Source organism: Emys orbicularis, chromosome 9 (genome assembly GCF_028017835.1).
Source record: "Emys orbicularis isolate rEmyOrb1 chromosome 9, rEmyOrb1.hap1, whole genome shotgun sequence".
NCBI lineage: Eukaryota > Metazoa > Chordata > Testudines > Emydidae > Emys > Emys orbicularis.
In genome coordinates this window covers 17,748,403-17,773,592 of record NC_088691.1, presented here as the reverse complement: position 1 = coordinate 17,773,592, position 25,190 = coordinate 17,748,403, and the positions used below count along the sequence as shown (strand labels likewise).

The following is a 25,190-nucleotide window of genomic DNA, read 5'->3' as shown; positions in this document are numbered from 1 at the left end:
GAAGAGATGAAAGAAGGGTGGGGCATTACTGTGATACCCCTAGAGGGAAATGTAACTGCCTTGCCTGTTTCAGACAGTCAGACCCTACCAAAGTTAAGTGAATGATCATCATGTTGGGAGGTGAAATTCTGTGTTGGAAAGTGCAAAGTAATGCACAATGAGGGAATAATATATAAATTACTTCTACATCTTACCATGTTCTAAATTAACTGTAATAATGTCGTAAAAAGACTGGAGCATTATTGAACTCAGTGAAAACATCTTCTGAAAGGGCAGCCGTGGCCAAAATAGCAAACACAATTATAAGCTATATAAGGAATGGAATGGAACATAATACAGAAGATATTATCATGCTATCAGTGATCAGTTCTGTCACCCCAGCTCAAAAGGGACAGAGCAGAAACAGAGGGCGTTCAGAGACAGGTGTTGAGAATGAAACAAGACATGACCAAACCCTCATATTAAGAGAGATTGAAAAGATTGGGACTGTTTACCTTAGAGAGGAAACGAGTAAGGATTCAGAATAATGACTGGTGTAGAGAAGGCAGAGAGGGCACGGCTATTCAGCCTTTCTCCTAAGACAAGAATAAGGGGACATTCGGTGAAACTGAAAAGCAAAACATTCAAAACTGAGCAGAGGATATACTCCACCCCACTTCCCACAGTGCACAAGTGTCCTGTGGAACTCATTGCTCCAAGGTGTTGCTGAGTCTGAGGTGGGCAGGATTCAAAACAAGGATAAAAAGAACATCCAGAATTTGAACAATAAGGGCTAAAACAATAATCAAGAGTTCTGGAAGAGAGAAACTCCCCTGCTTTAGGGCAGAAGCCAGCCTCTGACTATCGAGGATTAGGAAGAAACTTTCCCTGAGGGACGCTTATCCTGGAGCTGCCTGCTTTGCACCTTCAATTGAAGCAGCAAATATTGGCCACTATTGAACCACTTGTTCGCTCCGGGATAGCTGTTCCTATTATAGACCTTTTCTTTGACTATGGAGGTACATGCAACATCCAGCAGCTCTAACAGGTTGGCAGAGACAAGACAACGTTATTCAGTTGGAACAGATGCAGGAGTTATGTAAATTAATGTAATGTTTTGCATATTTCGCAGCTGGCAACACCTGAGAATAATGGTATAGGCTGGTACAGACAAAGTCGCAGATCCAATTGTAATATTTCTTGAAACATTTGTGAGGCCAGGATTTAATCTGTATCGAAAGCCATGTATTATTAGCTTGGCATCACACTGTGCCCCAGAGGTGCAATAACAATTTGTTTCACTTTTAATATACTGAGTGAAAACATTTTGGGGGCATTAATTTGGCAGCCTGTCTGCTGAGCATCCTCAGTTCCCATCTCATTGACTGCAATGAAAATGAAGGAGCCTGGGTGCCTCGTATGAGACGTTGTACTCCTTTCACTGAGGATATTTGATCATCCACCCTCCCAAGATGTAGAGTAAAAGAGTTACCTGGGTGATATATGGTACTATATAAAGAATAAAATGGGTGTGACTGACGCACAGGCTTGTCCAAGTAAAGTATTACTTGTGCCCTCTTTCCTTTAGGGTCCAATGGGAGTTCCTGGATTTCAAGGCATCAATGGAATTCCGGTGAGTTTTTGTGTGTAAATATTTAAATATAAGGCAATTGCATTTGAGCACAGAGACAGCATGTGCAAGGACACAATGCCAGGCTCATCCCAAAACTTTTCTATAATATTTATTATAATAATTTTAATGTAATTATTTTACCACTTTGTCTTCTGTCTGGGGTAAAAGGGGAGGATTGATTAGACTCCATAGGCACTCCATGTCATTCTGTAAGGGACTCAGATACCTTGATGGTGAGTATCAGATAAATGGACATTTGCAAGGGATACATCCATGTTGTATAAGAACGAGAACTGAATCTGAGGCATGTTTGCCTCTATAATTCAGCTTCAACAGTGTTCGAAGGTGTTCACATCCGACATTTTAGTTCAGAACTATTTCTAGTAAACTCTTGTTGCAAGTGAAACTGCTAAATTGGAGTTGAGAGTCCCTACAGACAGGGCTGGCTCCAGGCACCAGCCCACCAAGCTTGTGCTTGAGGCGGCACCTGGAGGGGGGCGGCGCGGTGCAGTGCTCCGGCTCCGGCCGCCGGGGAGAGCGGAGCCGCAGTGGGCTCGCCGCCCTCCCCCGGCGCTCTGGCCGCCGGGGAGAGCGGAGCCGCAGTGGGCTCGCCGCCCTCCCCCGGTGCTCTGGCCGCCGGGGAGAGCGGGGCCGCGACTGGGCTCGCCGCCCTCCCTGCGGCGCTCCGGCCGCCGGGGAGAGCGGAGCCCCGGCTGGGCTCTCCGCCCTCCCCCCGGCGCTCTGGCCGCCGGGGAGAGCGGAGCCCCGGCCGGGCTCTCCGCCCTCCTCCCGGGGCTCCGGCCGCCAGCGGAGCCGCGGCGGGCTCGCCGCCCTCCCCCCGGCGCTCCGGCCAGTTGGGGAGAGCGGCCCGTGGCCTGGCTCGGCGCCCTCCCCTGCCACGCTCCGGGGGGGGGGGGGGGGGGGCGGCGGGAGGCTTTTTTGCCTGGGGCGGCAAAAAAGCCAGAGCCAGCCCTGCCTACAGAGATTCTTTGCTTCCCATACCTGGGGCTAATTAGTTCTAATTTGGATCTGGGCTGGCCAGAACATTTTGCCAATAAAACAGGAAAGAGGCAGCTACAGCTTTTTCCAGATAATGGAACCAAATACAAACTCTCCCCAGCTTATCCATTATATTTGGTTTCTTTTTCTTTAGAACTTGACAGAGAACTTGAATTTTTTTTGTCAAAAAATTGTTTTCTATCAAACTGAATTTTCATCATAAATTCAAAATCCAGAATATTTTGACCTGCTCCACTCTGTTTTCTTGCAGCTCTTCTTGCATAGATGTCTTCCAGGTCCCTTCCTTATTGGTTCTGGCTTTGTAGTGGTTTTTTTTTTTTTTTTTTTTTTTTTAACTAATGCAGACTACCCCATTCTAGTCTTTTCTCTCTCTACATTATTTGGTTCACTCTGCATTTTTTCCCTTTCTGCATTCTAATTCTCTTCTGTTCTTTGTTGATTTTTTCCATCTTCTGTATCCTTCCTTCTCCTCCACCATGTGTTTTCTCCCTCATTCTCTTTTCTAGAATTGATTAAATACTCAAAAAACTGACAGTTTCTGAAAATGTTTGTTGGAAATGTGCAGTTGGGACCATGTGGGCTAGCTGTGCTCTGCTCCCTGCTGTTCCACCCAAGTTCCTCTCCCTGCCTTTACCGATTTCTTTCTTTTCTCCTTCCCCTGCTCATCTTTTGCCTGCTTTCTGTGCTCTTCTGCTCCCTTGCCACTGTTTTTTTTTCTTTTTCCATCAGCCAATCTTCAAAATGTAACAAGACTGAGCTGTTCCCATAATATTGAATATAATTGAACACACTGTGGGAACAAGCTGTTCTCAGGGTGTTTTTTCAAATAAGGCTCTGGGGAGTGGGAATTCCCAACATGGGAGAGGGCGATACTGTTGTGGAGAGTGCCAGGTAGCTGGCAGCTACAGACATTCCAAGCAAAGGCTAGGGGAGTTAGACAAAAGGGATTTAAAACCTCATGCCTGTCTGGATCTGATCTGTTTTCTTTACAGCATCCTGCAGGTGGGTGAGTGGGAGGAGGCTGATTTTGCTCATTGTGAACACAGATTCAAGAGTATGGCCCTTCTTCCTCTGAACTTCAGTCTGGATTGGAGCCATCTTTCCCTTACAGCTGCAGAGAAGGGGCAGTGGAAACTTTAAAAGCAGTGCATTTTGTTTTCATTCTTGCTGCTGAAATAAATGGCTCCTTTTCATGGTGAAAATAGAGAATCCTGCTGCTTGGGAAAATATGTATAGTTCTCCAGTATTATTGTAATCACATTTCAGGATAGGGAAAAGCTTAGACTTGCTGTGAAATACATATCTACATTAATTATCGTGTGTGTGTGTGTGTGTGTGTGTGTGTGTGTGTGTGTGTGTGTGTGTGTGTGTGTGTGTGTAAAAAATACATTGCTCTGTGCACAAGAGTTAACACCATAACCACTCTTCTGATTATGGTGTGTGGGCAGGAGGGTGAGTGAGTGTGTGTGTTTTATCAGTACTCCAGGGGTTTGCCCAAAGGGGACTCCTAATGGTGACCCTGTGGTGACCAGCTGAGGTCGCCTGTGAAATGTTGATAGCAGGTAAATCATGATGTTGCAGTTGGGCTGATGCATGCCTTTGATCTAGTGCATACAGCAGCCGCATGTGTTTATTAATTGTTAGCCTTAGACAGATTGTAGAAAAGGCTCTTAAGTCCTCCTCTCTACTGTATATGTTTAATTTTTCCCATGGGGATTAGATTCAAACACATCCCTGGCAAAGGTTTGGAAATAGAGATAGAAGATTTACATGGTTTTAGCTGAGTATACAGTACTCTAAAAGGAAATGTTTCTACAAGACGTGAGTCATTGTCTGTGCCAGGAAACACAGACCTGGGCAGCAAGAGACTATATTTTGATCTTGGCACTGGTCAGCAATGGTCCCTTTGCTCTAATGATAAATGAAGCTGCTTATTAAATTAGTTTTGCATTCACTCTTGAGTGCATCTATTTCCCTCTTCTTTTAAACATTTGTTGAGCTCTCCTGTTGAGATCGCCTTTGCACTAAGTCTGTCTGATTTAGAAAGTAACGGTGCCACAAGGACTCCTCGTTGTTTTTGCTGATACAGACTAACACGGCTACCACTCTGAAACCTGATTTAGAAAGCACGCTCTTCAGAATCACAGTGTTAGGGGAGAGAGAGACAGAGAAAGCAGGGCTCTAGTGGGTTTGGAGGAACCGGTTCCCTTTTCTACTTCCCAGGGAACTGTTCCCTTTATGACACCCCCACACACACACACACACTCTGTGTTAGCATGAGCCTGCGAATCATCCACCCTGCCATGCCATAATTACAGACTAAAGTTCTCCTGACTTAGTCTGTTGAGGTACCTGTTCCCTTTGTGCTGAGCTGGCAGATCTGGCAAAGCATGTGGTAGCCAGAATTAGAGAAGGAGAGAGCAGAAGAAAACAATTAGTCACAATTTTTCAGGCCAAACGAGCTCTATTGATCAGTGGGGAAAAGATCTCATTTAAGGCTAGATCTGGAGATGATGGGTACACCTGCACCGCTCAGTGAAGTTAGAGAGTTGTGGGTGCATCTCTCAAGATCAGGCCCTTAGAACAGGATGTCATAAATTAACTAAGAATACAGATTAGCCAGAAGGTAGGGAATCCTAGGCTTTTCACAGTCCGAAGGGAATGTATAATGTGTATGTGTGATGCTTTTTCAGAAGAGGCTTTAACTATCTGACGTGGACATTATGGAGACTGATGCTGCTATTTAAATTCCAAGTGCCAACACCTTGGTATTGTGTCACTGCCTGCCATTTACTTCACTCTACTTGTGCTAGTTGCATGCACTGTCCCTTTTCTATAGGGAGAAGGAAGGCATTAAAACAGTACTACACCAGTGCCTGATCCCTTCTACGTAGGGCCAGATTCTGCCCTGAATTACGTCTGTACTATCCCATTGCTTCAAGTTAGTGAAGCTAGTCCAGGTTTATGATGGAGTGAATGAGATCAGAATCTGGCTCATCCAGTACAGAAGGTGTTAATAGGATGCTATGATAGAAATGAAGAGACCGCTTACAAAACTTACAAAACCCTTCCTGTCCCCACAAAAGCAATGTGTCCCATGGGATAATTGCTGTATGAATCAATAGCATGTGTTGGGTTTGAAAATAAGAGCAGTCGTGACCCAGTGTTTGTATTTCATTACAGAGCAGCACATTGACATAAGCAGCCAAGCTGAAGATAAGCAAATTAACAGTGATTAGAGTGTTTTATTTTTTAAAAGATTATTTTGCGGGGAGCATAATGTTGTTGTATGAACTGTGGTCTGGGGCCTTGTCTATACATAAACTTTTGCATGGTTTAATTAAACTGGTTTAGGTATAGTAATGCAAAACCCTGTGTGGACACTCTTATTTCCCTTGCATGGTGTCAAGTATCAGAGGGGTAGCCATGTTAGTCTGTATCCATAAAAACAATGAGGAGTCCGGTGGCACCTTAAAGACTAACAGATTTATTTGGGCATTAGCTTTCTTGGGTAAAAAACCCACTTCTTCAGATGCATGGAGTGAAAATTACAGATGCAGGCATAAATATACTGACACATGAAGAGAAGGGGGTGAGGGGTTTGGGGTGCAGGAGGTTGCTCCAGGTTGGGGGGTGGGGCTGAGTGATATGGAGTGCGGGAGGGGGCTATGGGTTGAGGCAGGGGGTTGGGGTGCAGGAGGGGGTCAGGGGTCTGGGGTGGGGCTGGGGATAAGGGGCTCCAGGTTTGGGAGGCTCAGAGCTGTGGCAGGGGGTTGGAGTGTGGGGGGCAGCACAGGGAGCCCCGTGGCCCCCCATCTAGTAGCTGGACCTGCTGGCTGCTTCCGGGGCATAGCGTGGTGCCCCAGGACAGGTAGGGACTAGCCTGCCTTAGCGCCGCAGCACCGCTGACTGGACCTTTAGCAGCCCGGTCGGTGGTGCTGACTGGAGCTGCCAGGGTCCCTTTTCAACCGGGTGTTCCGGTAGAAAACCAGACACCTGGTCACCCTAAGTGAGGCATGAGACTGAAAATTATGTGAATTTGGCTCCAATGGTCAAGCATGAAGAATGCAGGGTTCTGTAGCTTATTTTTCACTTCCCTTGGATGTGTCATTAATGTATCTAATGTTGCACCATAAAGATGAATCTTCAGGATGAATTGAAAATGGCTTGTGAAATGGTTCAGGGCTAGGGCCGTGGAGGCAGACAGAGCTGTTAAATATGTACTGCTCCCCTTCCGGTCACACAATGCTGCCTCTGAATGGCACAAATCTCATTCCTGTGGGAAGAAGGATGGAATAAGGAGACACTTAATACCCTGGCATGTTCTTTGATTGATGGTTCTGCCTGCCCACAAACCACATATGTCACTCCACTGTAGTTAATGGAGCTATTGCCGTGTAAAACTGGCGTGAGATCCGAATCAGGCTCATTTCCCTGGCTATTAACTGACCATTACAATGACTTTTGTTAAAGGCAATTAGTTAAAGGCTTTCGGGTCAGTGAAATAATTTGAACGTAGAACAGTTTGGGATTGTCAGTGCGCAGCATTGCTGGGTCTATTCCTGCTCTAACTTTTATACGTTCAACGCCCCCGATGGCAACTAGGACTTACAAACTGCTGTGCACTGGGCCCATTGCCTGCTGTTTCCTACCAAATGTGCTGTAGTGCTTGCACTGTGCTGGAGTAATGTAGAATGAATACCACCCTGCTAGGACCCCACAAACACAAGATGTTTGTGCTTCTTGTGACACCATCCCAGGGAGACAGATTTTAATTAATAATCAAATAAATTAAGCTAAGGGCTTTGCAGTCAGGTTCCAAAGTGGAGAGTGCAGGCTGATTAAGCTCTTAAAATTTTATTAAGATGATGTTAAAAAAAAAAAATTGTGAACAGAGTTTGAGCATAGAAGTTTCTGGTTATCAGGGAATAACATACAGATTATCGAGGGTGCAAAGTTTGGCTTAAGATCAGGTGGCATGAGGAATACATAATCTGCAATATCCCCGATTGGGAGTAAAAGGTTGATGGGTCAAAGTACAGACATTGAGATATGAGGGTATGAAGTTCATAGAGTGATTGGTTTTGGGTGTGGAGTATAATGAGTGGATATGATGATGAGGATGGATTGACCCTCATTTGGTGAGATTTAATGTTTAGGGAGTTTATGGTTCCAGTTCATATGATCCAACCGAGAAGGTCACTTGGTCCCTTTCTCGTAGTGGGAGAACGATGTCACTCTGGCTCATGCCTCCTGGTACTGTCGGTGGCCGGTGATCTGCTCGATGTAGATGTCTGCAGGCTTGACTTCCTTTGCAGGTGGGGGGAAGCTGCCACGCGGCAGAACTCAAGGGTGAACCCTAGATGTTCAGCCTGTCTTCATGTTGCATGTAATATGGTAGACAATGGGACTTGGGGGACAATATTTTTAATGCTAAAATACTGTGTGTAATTTATTCTCTCTCTCTCTCTCTCTTTCATACAGGGCCACCCCGGCCAGCCAGGGCCCAGAGGTTTTCCTGGCCTTGATGGCTGCAATGGTTCTATTGGGAGTCCTGGCGTTTCAGGATTGGATGGGTTTCCTGGTACACAGGGGCCACCTGTACGTTCTCAGGCTAACACAGTATTTTCTGGAGCTCTTACTATTTACTAAACGACTCATGAATCCCTGGGGAATGTTGATAGTGTTATTTGAAATCAACTCATGTTGTTTCTAGGTCAGTGGTTCCCAAACTTGGTTCACGGCTTGTTCAGGGTAAGCTCCTGGTGGGCCGCGAGACACTTTGTTTACCTGAGCGTCCGCAGGTATGGCCGCTCGCGGCTCCCAGTGGCAGCGGTTCGCCGTTCCCGGCCAATGGGAGCTGCATAAAGTGGCCCACCGCTTCCCACAGCTCCCACTGGCCGGGAATGGCGAACTGCGGCCACTGGGAGCTGCGAGCGGCCGTTCCTGCGGATGCTCCAGGTAAACAAAGCGTCTCGTGGCCCGCCAGGGGCTTACCCTGAACAAGCCGCGAACCAAGTTTGGGAACCACTGTTCTAGGTGAATTTTTAAAAGAGTAACTGTGGAAGATAAAGTTCCTGAAGGTGGGTATGGTGCCACATTAGAATAAACCTTCAATCCCTGACAATCCTGACATGGACTTCAAGGTGAACAGGATCTAGCCCTTATGAGTTTAATTCTGTGAGGTGCTGAACGCTCTGAGGTCCCATTGACTGACCGTAGTAGGAATTGGAGGCACTTGCAGGATCAGCCAGAAGGCCCCAATTCAGAAAAGCATTTAAGTGTGTGCTTCAGTCCCATTGAGTCAATTGAATTGAATCATGTGCTTAAAGTGAAGCATGCACTTTAAGCACTTTACTGCATATGGATGATTTCATGAACTGTGGTCTAACTCAGGAAATTGAGGTCTTAGGATACTTAGGAAAGATTACCAGCAGTTTAACAAGCTGAACGATTGATTTACTAGGTGTAATTCACGTAGCTGAAGTTGCGTACCTTAGATTGACCCCCCCCACACACCCCAGGGTAGACCAGGGCTAACCGTTTGACTAGTATAATTCCACTTGACATCCTAACAGGTACTATAGTCTTGGCTTGCTCGTTTCCATGGTACTGTTGGGAATCCATTAGTGCATTACGCAAGTCTGCATTAATCTATATTTGTTCAACAACATCAGCAAAAAAGACTAATGGTAAAATTTTCAAAAGCATCTCAGTCACATTGAAAGTCAATGGGATTGAGGCGCCTTAGTGTGTGAATCACTTTTGAAAATGGGACTAAAACTCTTAAATTACTTAGGCACTTTTTAAAATTTTACCCTAAGCCTTTAAATAAAGCATAAAGATATGGAATTATTTTCACATTGTAGACACAGAATGGGATGGAAAAATTATCTTACAAACTTTACTCATATGAGTAATCTTAAAATCAGTGGAACTACTTTGCATGAATAAGGCTTAGTCATGTGAATAAGGGGCGAAGGGGAAGAAAATATAGTTGGCAAATACGAGTGACACTATTAATGTCAATACACTGAATCTTTATAAAAAATGTGGTACAAATGTATGCATGTGTTGAAATCTGAAGTTCATAGGACACTGAAAAAACCTAAGCAATATGATCAGATTTAAGCAATGATTTCTAGAGAAGCCAATTTACTCATACATACTGTTCAGATTCCTTTTTTAAAATAATCCTTGTAGGATTATATTTTTGGCCATAATTGCTGCTCTGCTCAGCTATCTTCCTTCAAATTAAATTGGCAGTTAACATGAAATTACCTAAAATAAATCCAATAGGATGATTAAGATTAAGATCAGGTGGCATAACTAGAGCTATAAAATGAATTCATCCTGCATATAACTGCAGTTTCTTCAGTGGAGTTACCCCAGGAATCAGTTTGTCCCATAATGATTAATGGGTCAAAATTAAGTTTAATTCAGTGGTGATTGGTTCAACCCATCACAGAACAGATGAGTGTATGAACAGAGATGTTAATAATAGAGTTACATACTATCAAAGCATATGTTAAAAATACTTAGACTCAGGCCTTGTCTACACTATGGGGGGAGATCGATCTAAGTTACGCAACTTCAGCTAGGTGAATAACGTAGCTGAAGTCGACCTTCTTAGATCTACTTACCGCGGGGTCGACACTATGCGATGTTGTCTCCCATCAACTCCCCTTGTGCTTCTCGTTCAGGTGGAGTACAGGAGTTGATGGGAGAGCGATCAGTGGTCAATTTAGCGGGTCAAGACCCACTAAATTGACCGCCAGTGCATCGATTGCCGCGCGTCAAACCCCCGATAAGTGTAGACAAGGTTTCAGTTGTCTGAAGGCTCAGAATAAGAGAAAAATCTAAAGTAAATGGGGAGAATACCAGATAAAATTTTTGTAGAGTTTGATTTAATTATAGCATGAAGATGCTTTGGTGTGAGAAGGTAAATATAAAGGGGTAGATCCTCAGCTGGTATAAATTGGCATAGCTCCATAGAGGAGGATCTGCCACAGTATATTTTGCTGAAAAACATTTTTTCAAATTTTTTTTATACAGATTATAGAAAAATAGATTTGTAAATTCATTCTTTTAAAAACAGGGTCGCTTTGGTCCCAAAGGTCCCAAAGGAGATCCTGTGTATGCCGAAGGTGGCCCTAAAGGAAGTAAGGTAAGAATTGTCAACATGCAGGAGAAGACATAGCAGAAGAAACCTACATGTGCTCTGAATGTTACAGGGTATATACTGCAGGTTAAATCACTCACAATGTTGGGCAAGTTTGTCATGGGTATGCTTGGATGCAGAGGTACAAATTATGGCTTATGAAAGCAGGCCATAGCTTTATTTTTAACAACACAAACATTATTACACCGAAAACCTACAAGTACAGTAACTCCTCGCTTAACATTGTAGTTATGTTCCTGAAAAATGTGACTTTAAGCGAAACGATGTTAAGCGAATCCAATTTCCCCATAAGAATTAATGTAAATGGGGGGGTTAGGTTCCAGGGAAATTTTTTTTCACCAGACAAAAGACTATATTATATATATGTATACACAGTATAAGTTTTAAACAAACAATTTAATACTGTACACAGAAATGATGATTGTGAAGCTTGGTTGAGGTGGTGGAGTCAGAGGGTGGAAGAGGGAGGGATATTTCCCAGGGAATGCCTTACTGCTAAATGATGAACTAGCATTCGGCTGAGCTCTCAAGGGTTAACACATGGTTGTTAATGTAGCCTCACATTCTACAAGGCAGCACGAATGGAGGGAGGGGAGACAGCATGGCAGACAGACACACACCCAGTGTGTGTGTGAGAGAGAGAGAGTTGCGCATTGCCCCTTTAAGTATGCTGACCCCACTGTAAGAACATTGCCTTTTTAGATCAGCAAGTTGAGACAGCAGCTGCTGCCTGCAAGCTCCCTCCGTCCTGAGCCATGTCGTGTCTCCCCCCACTCTATGGAAATGGGATAAGTGGGTGGCAGGAGCAGGGGGGAGGGGGACACCCTGATATTAGCCCCCTTCTTTCCTTCCCTCCCCCCCTCCCCGGCACAGCAAGCAGGCGGTTCCGGGGAGCAGCTCCAAGGCAGAGGGCAGGAGCAGCACATGGCAGTGGGGGGAGGGACAGCTGAACTGCCGGCAATTGATAGCCTGCTGAGTGGCTGCGCACAGGGAACTTAGGGGAGCGGGGAGCTGATAGAGGGGCTGCCGGTCCACGCTGGTTCCAAGCCCCCGCCAGCTAGCTGCAAAGGGCTGCTCTTTCTGCAAGCAGTGGACAAAGCAGGGGGCTGCCAAATGACATTGTAATGGAGCATTGCGCAACTTTAAACGAGCATGTTCCCTAATTGATCAGCAATGAAACAATGTTAACCGGGACGACTTTAAGTGAGGAGTTACTGTACATAGTCCTTGCAACACAGATGCAAATTGTTTATCCCTCAGCAGGACTAATGTGCACCCACAGAACCGTGCTCACCATGTCCTATTGTCCCCATATAGTTACCAGACCATTGTTGTAGGGCACGCCTAAGGGCCTGGCACCTCTAATGCCAATTCCTGCACCAGCAGAAACCAACCATCCTCAAACTGAGAATGAGGGACCTCCTGCAGGCTTGTCCTGCCTTGTGTGAAGCAGTGGCAGGAGCTTCTAGATGCAGGAATAACATGGAAGAGACCTTCTGTAGCAGCCACGACCCCTCTGTACATGGTCGACTTCGCTCTCACATTAGGTCTGTTGTGATAAAAAGTCAATGGTAGCCCTTGCCCTTAGAATTACAGAGTGAAATCCTGTGGCAAAAATTCCTATTGACCTCAGTGGGGCCAGGATTTCACCCTGTCTCCATTAGTCAGGTAAAGCCACTGGATCACTGCTGAGCATGACCAGCAAAATCTCTAGTGTATGTTAACATTACTCTTGCTGTTGGATTCCAAGCACTGCCCATTATCCCCATTGCTCTTTGCACGGGGATGTACCAACTGGTAAACTGTTATATTCTTCAAACACATGAACATTATGGACACGGTCCTGGCCCCAGTGAAGTCGGTGGGAGTTTTGCCACTGACTTTAGTTAGGTCAGGATTTCACCCTATGTGATTAATGAGGAACTGAGATGTTTTATATCTGAGGTAGAATTTTATATCCATAATTTTATTGCCAATGTAATTAACATTTAAACCATGGAATGAAAGAATCTGCTTAGCTTAACATTCAAGGATGTGTGTACATGTGCTCACATGCTCTGATACATACATACATATATTAATTAAAAATAGAGTTTTGATTGCACAAAGAATGCAGGATCTGGCCTGAATCTACAAAGGGCTTAATACTTCCAGTGGGGTTCTGAACGGGTTGCATTAAAGCCATAGTGATTTGAAGGCATTCATTACCGTTCTGCATCCAGCCCTCGATATATCAAGTGAGAGAGAGAGTGTGTGTGTGTGTACGTACATACTCTGGTGCTACATAGATACTCACTACTAATAAGTTACTAGAACTAGTCAAAGTGGAAAAAATATCACAGAATTTTTTCTCCTTTTTTGGTCAAAGTTTTGAACTTTTCAAGCTTTTCTGACCAGTTCTATCAATTATATACGCTAACGTATTAATTTTTATGAAATAGATAATTATTCATGAATTTAGATGTTCATGGAAAATCACCATCTGAAATGTTAATAGTGAAAGGTACATTTAGCAGTAAGCAGCACTTTTTAAAAAATACTTCTACAAAAATACAATATTGTACTGGTCATTGTATAAATTTGATTTTTCTCAGTGTTGTCTTTGCTCAAACATAAATGAATGTAGTTGCCATGGTTCATGGCTTCTGGACTTCCTTCTCTGTCTGACCCAAATACATATTATTTAAGTATAAATATTTTTCTAATTACATGTGATCTAATATTTACTTACCTAAATATTTCTGTTTATACAAAATATAATGACCATAAATTATATTTTGTTGTTATAATGTATTTTTCATTAATTTATTTTTAATTTTTAGGGTGAAAATGGTCTTCCTGGATTGGATGGGATTTCTGTAAGCTATTTAATTTATTTTTGAAATCCATGTTTTTATGAGTATTACTGAAAAGGAAAATAATACTTTAGTTTTTTAGGTCAATTCCCGCACACTATTAATTGTTTGCATTAATCAGCTTAGGCACATTTCTACTCAGTGGTCCAAATTCTGATCTCAGTAACATAAGTGTAAATCCAGAGTAATTCCACTGGCTTTAATTAAATTACTCCAGATTTGCACCATAGCAAAGGAGATTGGATTTTGGCCATACCTGCAGTCAATTTTACATTTAAAACCAAACATCCTTCTAATGCTAACCTCTGTAACAATGATTTTCCAGATAAACAAATGCTGATAATGTCAATGAATTGTCATGTGTTTTAAATTAGATGCATTTTTCCAGGGATATTGTGTATGATTTTAAGACACACCCTGCCATCAGCTTGTCAGGATTTCATGAGGAAAGTCCTGCTCATTCTGTAGGCTTTTTAATCTGCTCTTCCTTGCAATTCCCATTCCATCACTGAAGAATTGAAAGGGACATTGCCAAGTAAAATTTGGCCTTGAATTAATATTTTGTAGAAGCAAACTTTTATCAAACATAAGACTAATGGAAATGGTTCCCTTATCTGTCACCATGCACCTCCTTCTTCAGTTTTTGGAGGGAAAGTTCCAAAATGGCAGAGCAGTGTCTTTGTAAGAGCCTAGTCTTGTGAAATGCTGAGCATCCTCAGCTCCCAGGGAAGTATGTGAATTTAAAGGTACTCAGCATCTCATCGAAGGTACTTGCTATCTCACGTGACGGACAAAATTAATGTTTGCTTTTGGGGTGAGGGTATTTGCTTTGTTAATGAATAGAAGCCAGTGTTGTATTCTGGTCTGTCTTCTTGTGTCTTAATATTTTCTCATGTATTAAATTAACTGGGATCAGGCATCAGTGAAGGGCCGATAAGAATGGTGACAACTAGTTAAATGGGAGGGTGGGTCCTGAAGAGTTGAGTTCCTTAATACATTTCCTAAAACTTTTTCTGATAGGGTCCAAAAGGTTTCCCTGGCCCAGCAGGTTCTGTGGGTCCTATAGGATTGCCAGGTTTGCAGGTAAGGAAACCTTAACCTTTGTATTCAGTGTTGTTAATAAAGTAGTGCTATACACAGGCATTTTTCCACCATTGCCCATTTTCATGTCCCTGAAATTTTGTTTTGATTACCTTTGTAAAAATGGTGATTTAGCTATAAAAACCTGTATGGCTGTGAAACCTAAGTGAAAATCATTGCCTTTGAAAATGTAATAAAAACAGGAACGATTTGAAATTTGCAATAATAGGAAAGCTCCACTCACCCTCTTCATCCACCTTGGTGAACCCATTCCAGTGCAGACTCACTGCATGGAACCTAATATTGGGAACAACATATGTAGTTGGCCTTGTAAGTACAAACTGGACAAGACAGCATGACACAACACTCAAAATGGGAGGAGAGGAAGTTGGATCCACTGTAGAGCAAAACTGACCATGTTTATACAAGTAGGGATTGCAAATGCAGCAGCATCACTTTTAAATACAGAATATTTTTGAATTCAGAGTATATTGCAGGCACTAGAGTAAAACTTCTGCTCTTTGTATGGAGTATTGGTCAATAAGGCCCAATCCTGCAAACACATGCATGCTTGAATTTACTAATGTGAGTAGTTCCTACTCATGGTAGCAAAACTTTAAGCGTTTGCATGTTCAGGCCTAAATCCCCATGCAATATCCTGAAAAATCACCTTTGATAGGGATGCATTCAGGAGACTAGGAGACGGTTTCAGTTTGGCTCGTGTAAAAATGCAATAAACTGCACAACACCTGTGTCATTTTTGTGAAATGAGTACCATTTGGGGCCATAGATGCTGGAACTAGGGATGCTGGGGGTGCTACTGCACCCCCTGGCTTGAAGTGGTTTCCATCATATACAGGGTTTATAGTTTGGTTCAATGGCTCTATACAAATTGTTCCAGCACCCCTTTTTGGAGCTGTAGTTTTCTTCAAATTGTTCATTTTAATTTATCACAATGACAATGTGCTTTCCTGGCCACTAAAACCATTGAAGATCAAAGCCCACTGATGTCAATGGGTCTTGGGTCATCCTCAACTGAGCAGCACCCCAAAATTATGTTAAACACCCAGACTTTTTTACATAGTTTGCATCCAAGTTTAAGTTAAAATAAATAAAATCTTTATCTTGTTCATGTTTAGGGGCCACAGGGTGCAATGGGGCCACCAGGACCAAAAGTGAGTACCTTCCCTTCATGTCTTCTTTTCATACCTGAGTCCTAAAGAGAGAAACTCCAGGTTTTTTGTGGGAGTTTATTATTTTTTATCATTGTTTCTTTTTTCATCCACTTAAATGTAAATATTTTATACCCTTGGATGAAAGATGCTAACCCAGGCCAGGATTTAGCAAAGAACTTATGCGTGTGATTAAGTCCCACTGAAGTCATATGCTTGAGTGTTTTGCTGAATTGTCACACTAAGAGCTAATTTGTCATCGTCGTCATCTTTCTTTCTTTCTTTCTTTCTTTCTTCATTAATTCTTACTGTTTTTTCCTCAGGGTAACATGGGATTAGGTTTCCAAGGAGAGAAAGGTGAAAAGGTAAGTGGAACTGATTCACTTCTGTAGAGAACTACAAAAATAGTTATCCATAGTCCTACATGTGCCCACTAGAAATCTCCCCTTTAGACATGAGTCCTCAGCTCTGGCATTGAGAAGTTCACTATGTGTTATTTGGCCCTGTGTTGGTAGTTCTCACAAAGAGGATAAACAAACAGGAGTGACCTCCCAAGAAGGATTTCTTCTAGGACACTTACTACCATGGTCAAGAATTCAACCCAGATATATTTAGAAGACAAAATGGAGTCCGAATAGGAGGAGAGCTAAGATTGCAAAGGGAGTGGGGCTAGAATTTGGGAAGCATTCCTACAGCTGGAAAGGCAGTGGTGGATAGAGAGGAGAATGAGAGAACATTCTTCAATGCCCTGATCCCGCATGATGCTGGGCATCTCCTGCAAGGAAGGACTCCACTGAGAGATGATGGCCCTCAGCACCTGTCAGATCCTTATCCTTCGTTCCATTCCATTTCTTAGCTCTCCTGTTAATTTAAGCCCATTTAGCTTGGTGAATATAATGGGTCATATTCTGGACTGACATAAACTCTGTACAGACCCATTGTCCTTGGTGGGATTTACCTGGCATGTACACAAGTGCAGAACTAGACCCGCTAGAGCCTTGCAGGGAGAGATTTTTCAAAAGTGCCCAGCATTGGCCTGACTGCTCCCATTGTGGCTAGTGGTAAAATCCCTATTTACCTCAATGGGACCAGAGTCAGGCCAACACTAAGTGCTCTTGAAAATCCCACTCTGCCCAGTTGTTGGGAAGTGTGGGGAGTGATTACGTGATTGGGCTTTTTCCTTCACTTCTCCTCACATCATCTGCTTCATGAGGTTTTGTGTTTGTTACATCCCAGTCTTTCTAGTTGCCTTGCCTTTCTGTCTTTCATTTTCATCTCTTCTGTATCTGGCTTCAGGGTTTTTCTTGTGTATTTTTCTGTTTGTTCGATAACTGACCTTTCTTTTTCTTACATGCTTTTTTACTTCACATTACTTTAATACAATGCATTTGTTCTTGTTAATTTGCAGTCTGACCTTTTGGCTTTCATGGCTAAGCTCCCACATCAGCTTAGTACCTTATACTGTGCATGCAAGGCCTGAGTTGAGTGGCTTTCAGTGAATCATTGGCCACTCACCTTAGGTCTAAGATGTTCTGCTTACATTAATATCTTCCCCAATTGTCAACAGGGAGATGTCGGGCCAACTGGCCCTGCAGGTCCCCCACCATCCACTGGGATTCTAGAGTTCATGGGATTTCCAAAAGGGAAACCAGGAGTAAAGGTTTGTAAATACAACTCTACTGGAAACAATGCTGAATTTTTCCTTTCCTTGATGCTAAGGCTGAGTGAAGCAGCTAGACAATCCTGGGGCTATTCAAATCCTGCATGGATTGGTTCCTGAAGGTGTTTGCAGACTGAACCTTGTGACTTGGTTTGTGAGAGGATAAGAAATGAATTTGTCACTGCAGGTTCACTTAGAGGGTCAAAATATGGCAGTGAGGGGGGAACATTTCCCTCTTCTTGCCCACACACATGGGCTTTCTCTCTCACTTCAGCCATCTCCAACCTCAGCAAGCCTTGGGGACTCCTGAAGAAAGATTCTTCAAACAGGAATAATTCTCTGTGTAAAGGAATACCTCTGCATCAAAACAAGCAGCAGCCCATTTTCCAAACACTGGGCCTGATCTGATGCTCATTAAAGTGAATGGAGATACTTCCAGTGACTTCAGTGGACAAGGGTGCAGACCCAGCTTTGGCAATATTTGTAGCATTTTTTTCAGTAATTGGCTACGTTTGCTCAGAGTTGAGACACATGTTGTGGGAAATATACTATTCAACCTCTGTTCCCTTGGGAAAGGCAAAGATTAGCAACTTGTCTTGCCCTCCTGTGATTGTTTTGGATTGTAAAACATGGGTTGTTTGCCTGGCGTAAAAGTGAAATTTGGTGATTATATCTCTGTTTTTGTTGTTGTTTAAAGCCACCTGTTACACAGTCCAAGCTAGCTGTGCTGTATGTTTCTGCAGCTCTATGAATGATTAACTGAGCTAGGATCTAGTTTTGCAGGTGAAGAAGGACTGATCAGTACTTTTCTGCACTACTTTTTAAACTGACTTAAATCTTTTTGAACTGAAATCTCCTGACACTTGGTTCAGTTCATTACAGTGGATGAGAGAATCCAAGCCTCCCAGAAAGAGGAATCTTAAGCCTACCTAAGTTCTAAAACTTAAAAAATGAATGCACAAAATTAAGAGCTATAGCTCATTTCTGCTGGATCTGTGAACTGTGAAACCGCATTAACCCAAGCAGAAAACCTAATCCTCTTAGAAAAATAAATAAGGAAGAGTGAAGCTGTAGCTCTTTTGTTGTTGTTATGCTGCACGTTGGTCAAAAATAATCAGATTCATGTGCTTGATTGTACTATCCCAGACAATTATTGAGATATATATTTAGCGCATCAGTATTTCTACAAATATAATAAGGAGCTGGGATAAATCCTGCAGTCCTTACTCCAGCTTAACTTCCAAGGACTGAGTGAGGGCTGCAGTTTTTGGGCCCTAGATAGTCTCATTTGGGGCCTCATTCTGATCTCACTTCTAACTATATGTCAGGAGAAACTCCCTGTAGTCGGTGTGAGTTCGCTGGCGTGAGCTCAGACCCAGGCCTTCCTGTTGGAGTTCTCTGCCTCACTGTTGGTTGTGTGACGGTAAGCATAATTGTGAAGATGTATGTTTGTAAGGCTTGATCCTGCCCAAGCTGATCACCTCCCAGGAGGTGCTGTGTGTAGTAAGTGAAGGCCCTAATAAAGGCTCAGTATAAGGCCTGAGGCCTGAACTAAAGTAATGGTCAAGACTTTGCTAACATAAAGCAAAGTTAAGCTGTGAGCAAGAGGCAGGCCCTGCTCACAGAAGCTGACAAGGAAAGGGCTAATGTTGCATAAATATATATCCACTTAGCATAGTTACAGTATAAACATGGTACCAAGACACACTATACCGGAACATTCCACAGATAACATGGAACAGGCCGACCCATCCCAATGACAGGGGCAAAAGGGTAAAATGATGGATAGAGTTGTTTTGATCGAACCAACAGGTACAAGGTGCGAGGCGGCACCTTACTACGTAGGGAGGTTGTACCTTGCTACGTGAAGGGGTTGCACCTCAATACGTCAGGAGTGATGTGTAACTTGTTTGTACCCGTGTATAAAAATGTATCCCTGGGGTGGTGTCATTGTCCGGCCACGGGGGCAGTGGAAAGTCCCGCCACTGAGCCGGGTCCTTGCCAAGAGGCATCTATTAGTAGTATGCCCGGTAGACTAAGTAATCTACGGGGAACTGCAATTGTGTCCGAGGTCGCAATAAACCTACTCGACGTGATTTTGCATCTTACTAGACTCTGTGGTTATTGGGGGGTTCTCGTCGGGTTTGCTGTGTCAGCTATCTGCACAGAGCTGGGACAGCACACAGAGGGAACACACGCACGCAGCCGAGTGATATCAACATAGGAGAAAGCAGAGCACCACACCGGTAGCATCTCACAACACTGTGCACACTCAACTGCTATCAACTTCCATGATAAATGAGGGTGCTGAGCACTTTGCAGCATTGGCTGCTGGGCTTGGAGTTTTCCTTCCAGCTATGGGCCTCCATCTTATGAAATCATCTGACTGAGGAGATGAGGGTGCACGGGGTGACTGTAGAATGTCCATCTCAATGTGCAATTTCAGTGAGCAGGACAAGCCTCTTTTTTTCACCTCATCCCTTTTATGACTCACTCACAGTGTCTGTCCTTTCCTTGTTGGCAGGGTGAGCCGGGCCCTAAAGGATTCCCTGGGAGTAAAGGATTACCTGGCCCTCTGGTAAGGCTGATTTTTAAAAAATATTCAATGTTAATAGGTGCTAGGTGCCTCAGTGCATTTGAAAATCCCACTGATTGCCGATTTGTATCTTTAGGCCCCTCCAAACCTTTGAAAATCTAGTTGTAACGCCCGTGGGTTTTGTCCCTCGAGTGGAAATGTATCTGGGGGCTCTTTCTTACACAGATATTGAGACAGTGGTGCTGCTGTGCAACGGATATTACAGTCACTGAAATGCTTTAATTTCGTACACTGGATCTGCAGTTTGCAGAGGCGCTGAAGATAAAGTCATCACAACCCTTCACGTGGCCACTAGATGGCACCATCTCTTAACATTCCTTTGCTGTTACAATACACTAAAAACGCTACTTTCCTCTAATGCTACTTAAACATAGTTTTTCTTTATTTAGTTTTAAAGTTACAATGCACTGAGCTTTAATACTCAGTAACTCCATGCTGTGTAACAGCCCCCGTGTCATGCGTGAAGAATAACAACAGCTTTCCTCTTTATCAGGAGGTTGGGAGGTTGTTTCCCCAACCTCAGCCTTTTGTAAACACAGTATCTTTAGTAAAATTGAAGGGACAAATATTTTGTGAAGCTTCTGAAGCATAGAGTAAATTGTTTACAAATCGCTTCAATATATATATCAATAGAGCTGTGTGTAAAGAAAATTTGTACTGGCATCTGTTATTCGAAACACAGGTTTTTTTATTAGGCTTCTTAAACACAGGGCTTAAATTCAACTGGAGCCATCCAGAGCGGAGCTCTGGTAAATATTTTCAAACCCATGGGAGCCTCAGCGCACCCCGCGGGGCAGAAGCCCCAAGACCCCTTGCTCCACAGCTGTTGCCTGGAAGGGTGTGGGGGGCTCCAGGAAATAATCTCTGACAATTTAAGCCCTGCTTGGACATATTCCATTCCTCTAGTTAAAGGAGGGAGGGAGGGAGAGAGAGAGAGAGTGTGTGTGTGTGTGTGTTTATCTTGAGTAGTCCTGTCTGAATCAATGTGTGTAAAGTAAAGCATGTGCAAAAGTGTTTGCAGGATTGAAGCCTGAGAAGTTCTTAGTCACTGCAACTCTCACTGAAATCAAGGCTTGCCACACCCCTGGATTTGATCCCTATTTTGGGGGGGAGGGGAGAAGGAAGAGAAGGGGAATCCTTAAATCTGTTTTCAAATGTTGAATGTGAAACTGCTGTGTCATTCCTTTTTACACTGTAAAAGGACAAAGGGGCTCTCTGATTCCTGCACTGAACTGTTGTTTGTCACATTTCAACCAGCTTTTTACATCTAAGAAATAGATTTGAATCTACTTTTTAATGGCGAAGGTGATACTGAATTGCAGTCAGAAGATTTTGCTGTTATAGTTTATAGAGTTGGGTTTTTTCTATTGAGAGGCAGCATAGTCCAATGGATAGTTTGCTAGATTGGGAGTTTGGAGACAAATTCAGTTCCCAATTTTGCCACTAATTTGTGTGACTTTGTGATCTTTAAATTCTCTATGCCTTAGTCTCCTCATCTGTAATTAGAGTTAATGATATTTACCCAGGTTCCTAAAGTGCGTTGAGATTCACAAAGTAGAAGTGCTGTGTGAATGTCAAGTAACATGTTATGATTCATTAAGTTATTGTATTGCTATAACTTCTGTTCATGGAATTATTGATGCAGTATCACTGCAAACTTCTTCTCCTTGAGTAAGTCAGTGGGCAGCATTTAACATGGCACTCAGATGATTGCTAATGATCTCTCCTGGCACAGGACCCAGGGAGTAGAAGATGCACCATGGACTCACAGTGCTTCCATTGTGCCTTAAGGTTATAAGTAGGTAGGACTGGTCTGTAAAACTTCAACAGAACAGTTCTCCGTCGGAGAATGCAGTTTTGTTGAAATGCTTCATGGACTTGTGTCGATTTACCTGAAATTCCATTGGGGGGGGGGGGAGAGAGAGTTCTGACAATCTCAAAACATCCTGCTTGGACTTTTAAAAAACAAAACATTTCATTTTTTCCTTCTCTCTTTCTCAGAATGTATTTCTTTTGTTTAAAAAAATCAAAATATTGTGATTGTTCCAAAATTAAGCAATTTTTTGGAACTTTCTTTTGCAGAGAATTTTGACATTTTTAGGTTTTGTTCCTAAATGGAAAAAAAATCAGATTTCAAGATATCTAAATCCTCCTGTGACACAGCGCTGAGCAACAGCTGCTGAGCCAGCCCTTTGGTCCCTGCAGCTCTAATTAATTACTTCAGAGCAAACCTCATTACGAATAGCTAATTGACAGGCCGAAGAGAACTAAGAGACTAATTAGACCAGGAGGCAGATAATACAAAAGGCACAGGAAGGAAGTAGGATGGGAGGAAGCAGATAGAAAGTGGGGGAGAGAGATTACTCTTTTTTGCTTGCCTCTGGAGCTGAGGGCTCCCTAGGTCAATAGGTTTAAGACTGTCTAGTGTACAAAGGTGGGGGGAAACGATTGTAAATAAACTGCACGGGGTGTTTTACCAGAAAAAGGTCTCTGAGCTGTTTGTGGACTTGAGAAGAGGCAGGAGCGAGCAGGGCCTTACTACATCTCCACAAAATGGAATTTCTGTTTTTCCATCCAGGTCTAATTATAAGGGAAAGGGGCCCAGGTGGCAGCAGGAAAACACATGATTCCATCACAACCAGGGTGCTTGCACATACTGCCAGCTGTCTGTGAGGAAGGGTTTTTTCTGGGGGTAGGAGGCCCAGTAGAGTGTCAACCCAACCTTGCTTCTCTTGTGTATGTTTGTAGAGAGTTGATACACTCACCTCACCTGGGGGCCGCACAGCATTTGTCTCCAGATAGATCTGGGAGTTAACATATGTGACTTTGGCTTTTTCCCACAGAGCTTTGGGGGTATCGGCGAAAAAGGAGAAAAGGGGATCCCTGGCTTACCAGGTGGCAGGGTAGGTAACTTTACTGTGGCCTTAAATCCCTGTTCTTGACAAGAGACGTACAGACTGGAATGTTCAACTTGTTTGTAAAGTGTCTTTATTTGTGTTATCATAGTGCCGCGGAGTCCTAGTCATGGACCAGGCCCCCGCTGTGCTAGGCACTGTGCAAACACAGAACAAAAAGATGGTACCTGCCCCAAAGAGCTTCCAATCTAAGTGTCAGGCACAAGACAACAGATGGGTACAGACGGATAGGTTGTGGGGTTCAAGGAAACAGTGAGACAATATTGGTCAGTCTAATAAGCAGTGGTCACCAACAGCCTAACCATTGTCAAGTTTCTCCACAAGTGTCACACAGCAAAGGAGAATTTTGAGGAGGGATTTGGAGGAGAATGGTGAGGTAGGTATTGTGGATGTTACAAGGCACACCTCCCAAACATGGGAGAAAGCATGAAGGTGCTTGTTTGAAAACATAACAGATGAACAATGGAGGCTGGTGACACAGGCTGATCGGAGACAAGAGTTGACATCTAGACAGCAAATGAGAGATGGTTGGTAGGGTAGGGATAGGCTATGAAGGGCCTTTGAGGTGACAAGTAGCTTATGCTAGATGCGGTAAAGAAGGTGGGGGCGATGGAGGGATGCAAAGAGAGGGATGGCATGGCCCAGGTGACAGGATGGGAAAATTATCTTTGCAGCAGCATTCCGAATGGACGTGAGCAGATACTGCTACTTGGCCATTCTTATTCTATAGTCCCACCTGTTTTCAACTCATTGCAAACCCCATTCCCCTACTTTGCGTATCTGCTCATTTATACTTCCAAATGTACATTCAGCTTGACTCTTGAGAACATGCTCAATCCTCACAAATTCCATCACCGGAGCTTTCATCCATGCTGTAGTCATCTGGGACTCTAACTACAGCAGTTTCCTCCTCGGCCTTACAAATGACTGACCTTTGAGATCAATTCACAAGCAGAAGAAAAGGGCAACTGATATTCACAATGAACAGCTCTGTGACCTCCAGTGCTGAGCACCTCCTGTGAGGTTTTGTATCCTCAGTTTCAATGGAAGTTAGTCAGAGTTGAGGGGACTCTGCTAGCAGGATAAGGCCCTTGGGGTTCCTTTTCTCATCTGGGCAAGTTTGGGTGCCTTTGCTCCATAGATGTGACCACAGCAGTAGCTCCAAACATAAGAAATGTCATGAGAAAGAAAAATCCACATGCCTCTTTTCTCTTTGATTCCCCTCAGGCTGGGAAGCAGCTAATTAATTATGGCATAGGTGTGGTTGGCCTTCTCTCCTTTTAAAGGGGCCAATTACCTGTAACCATGTCCCTTAGTGTGAGAAGTGCTGTTGGTTTGAGAGTATATATAATATCAAACATGGTACCTGCCAAGAGGACCTGCCCACTCCCAGTCATATGACAGTCACACAGCCATCCTTCAGACTACCATGAACAGCCTGCAGAGATGTGCTTTTCACATACAACATGAAGACCAAAAGGATTCTGCTGCTTTTTGCCCTTCAAAAGTTTGAAATTATTTTTCAAGATAAAAATGACCCATCTCTTAGTTTTACAATGTGAAAGTCGACACCAAGTTTTCAGTAAGTTGAGGAACCAGGACTGATTTTGTTTATAAGCACTTCAACTGTGCTAAATATGACAATGGTTACACAAGATGAGACAACTTTTGGCCTTCATACTATTGAATTCTTCCAAAAATGGCTTTTGATACTCAAGTTATTTAGGGTGAAATCCTGACCCTATTAAAGCCAATGGTAGTTTTGCCATTGACGTCAGTGGGGCCAGGGTTTCACCTTTAGATGTTAAGTTCTTAGGAGCAGGATTCATATATTTGTGTGTGTTCGTACAGTACCTAGGATAATGGGACCTAAACCCGGTTGTGACTCTTGAGTATGAAAGAAAGATAAAGGTTAAATAACACGTATTTTGCTGTTTTAGGGATTTCTGGGATTGGATGGATCTGATGGGATTCCAGGGAGAAAGGTACCAGGCTTGTTTAATTTTGGAAATACTTTTAACGTCTCAAGAAGTCATCTAAGCACCTAGGGTCTTCTCATATTATCCCATCTCCTGTCCTCCTTAATGAGCTCCACGTC

General features: G+C 43.4%; 1 protein-coding gene across 1 annotated transcript in view; it reads left to right on the top strand.

The window, feature by feature from the left end:
• The window catches only part of LOC135883685 (collagen alpha-6(IV) chain-like), a 127,191-nt gene that overhangs the window by 61,703 nt on the left and 40,298 nt on the right, over nucleotides 1-25,190 (top strand). The window contains 9 exon segments of the mRNA XM_065410919.1: nucleotides 1,568-1,612; nucleotides 8,117-8,233; nucleotides 10,731-10,799; nucleotides 13,637-13,672; nucleotides 14,690-14,752; nucleotides 15,889-15,924; nucleotides 16,245-16,286; nucleotides 17,489-17,581; nucleotides 20,106-20,159. Coding sequence (XP_065266991.1) covers nucleotides 1,568-1,612; nucleotides 8,117-8,233; nucleotides 10,731-10,799; nucleotides 13,637-13,672; nucleotides 14,690-14,752; nucleotides 15,889-15,924; nucleotides 16,245-16,286; nucleotides 17,489-17,581; nucleotides 20,106-20,159 — 555 coding nt within the window.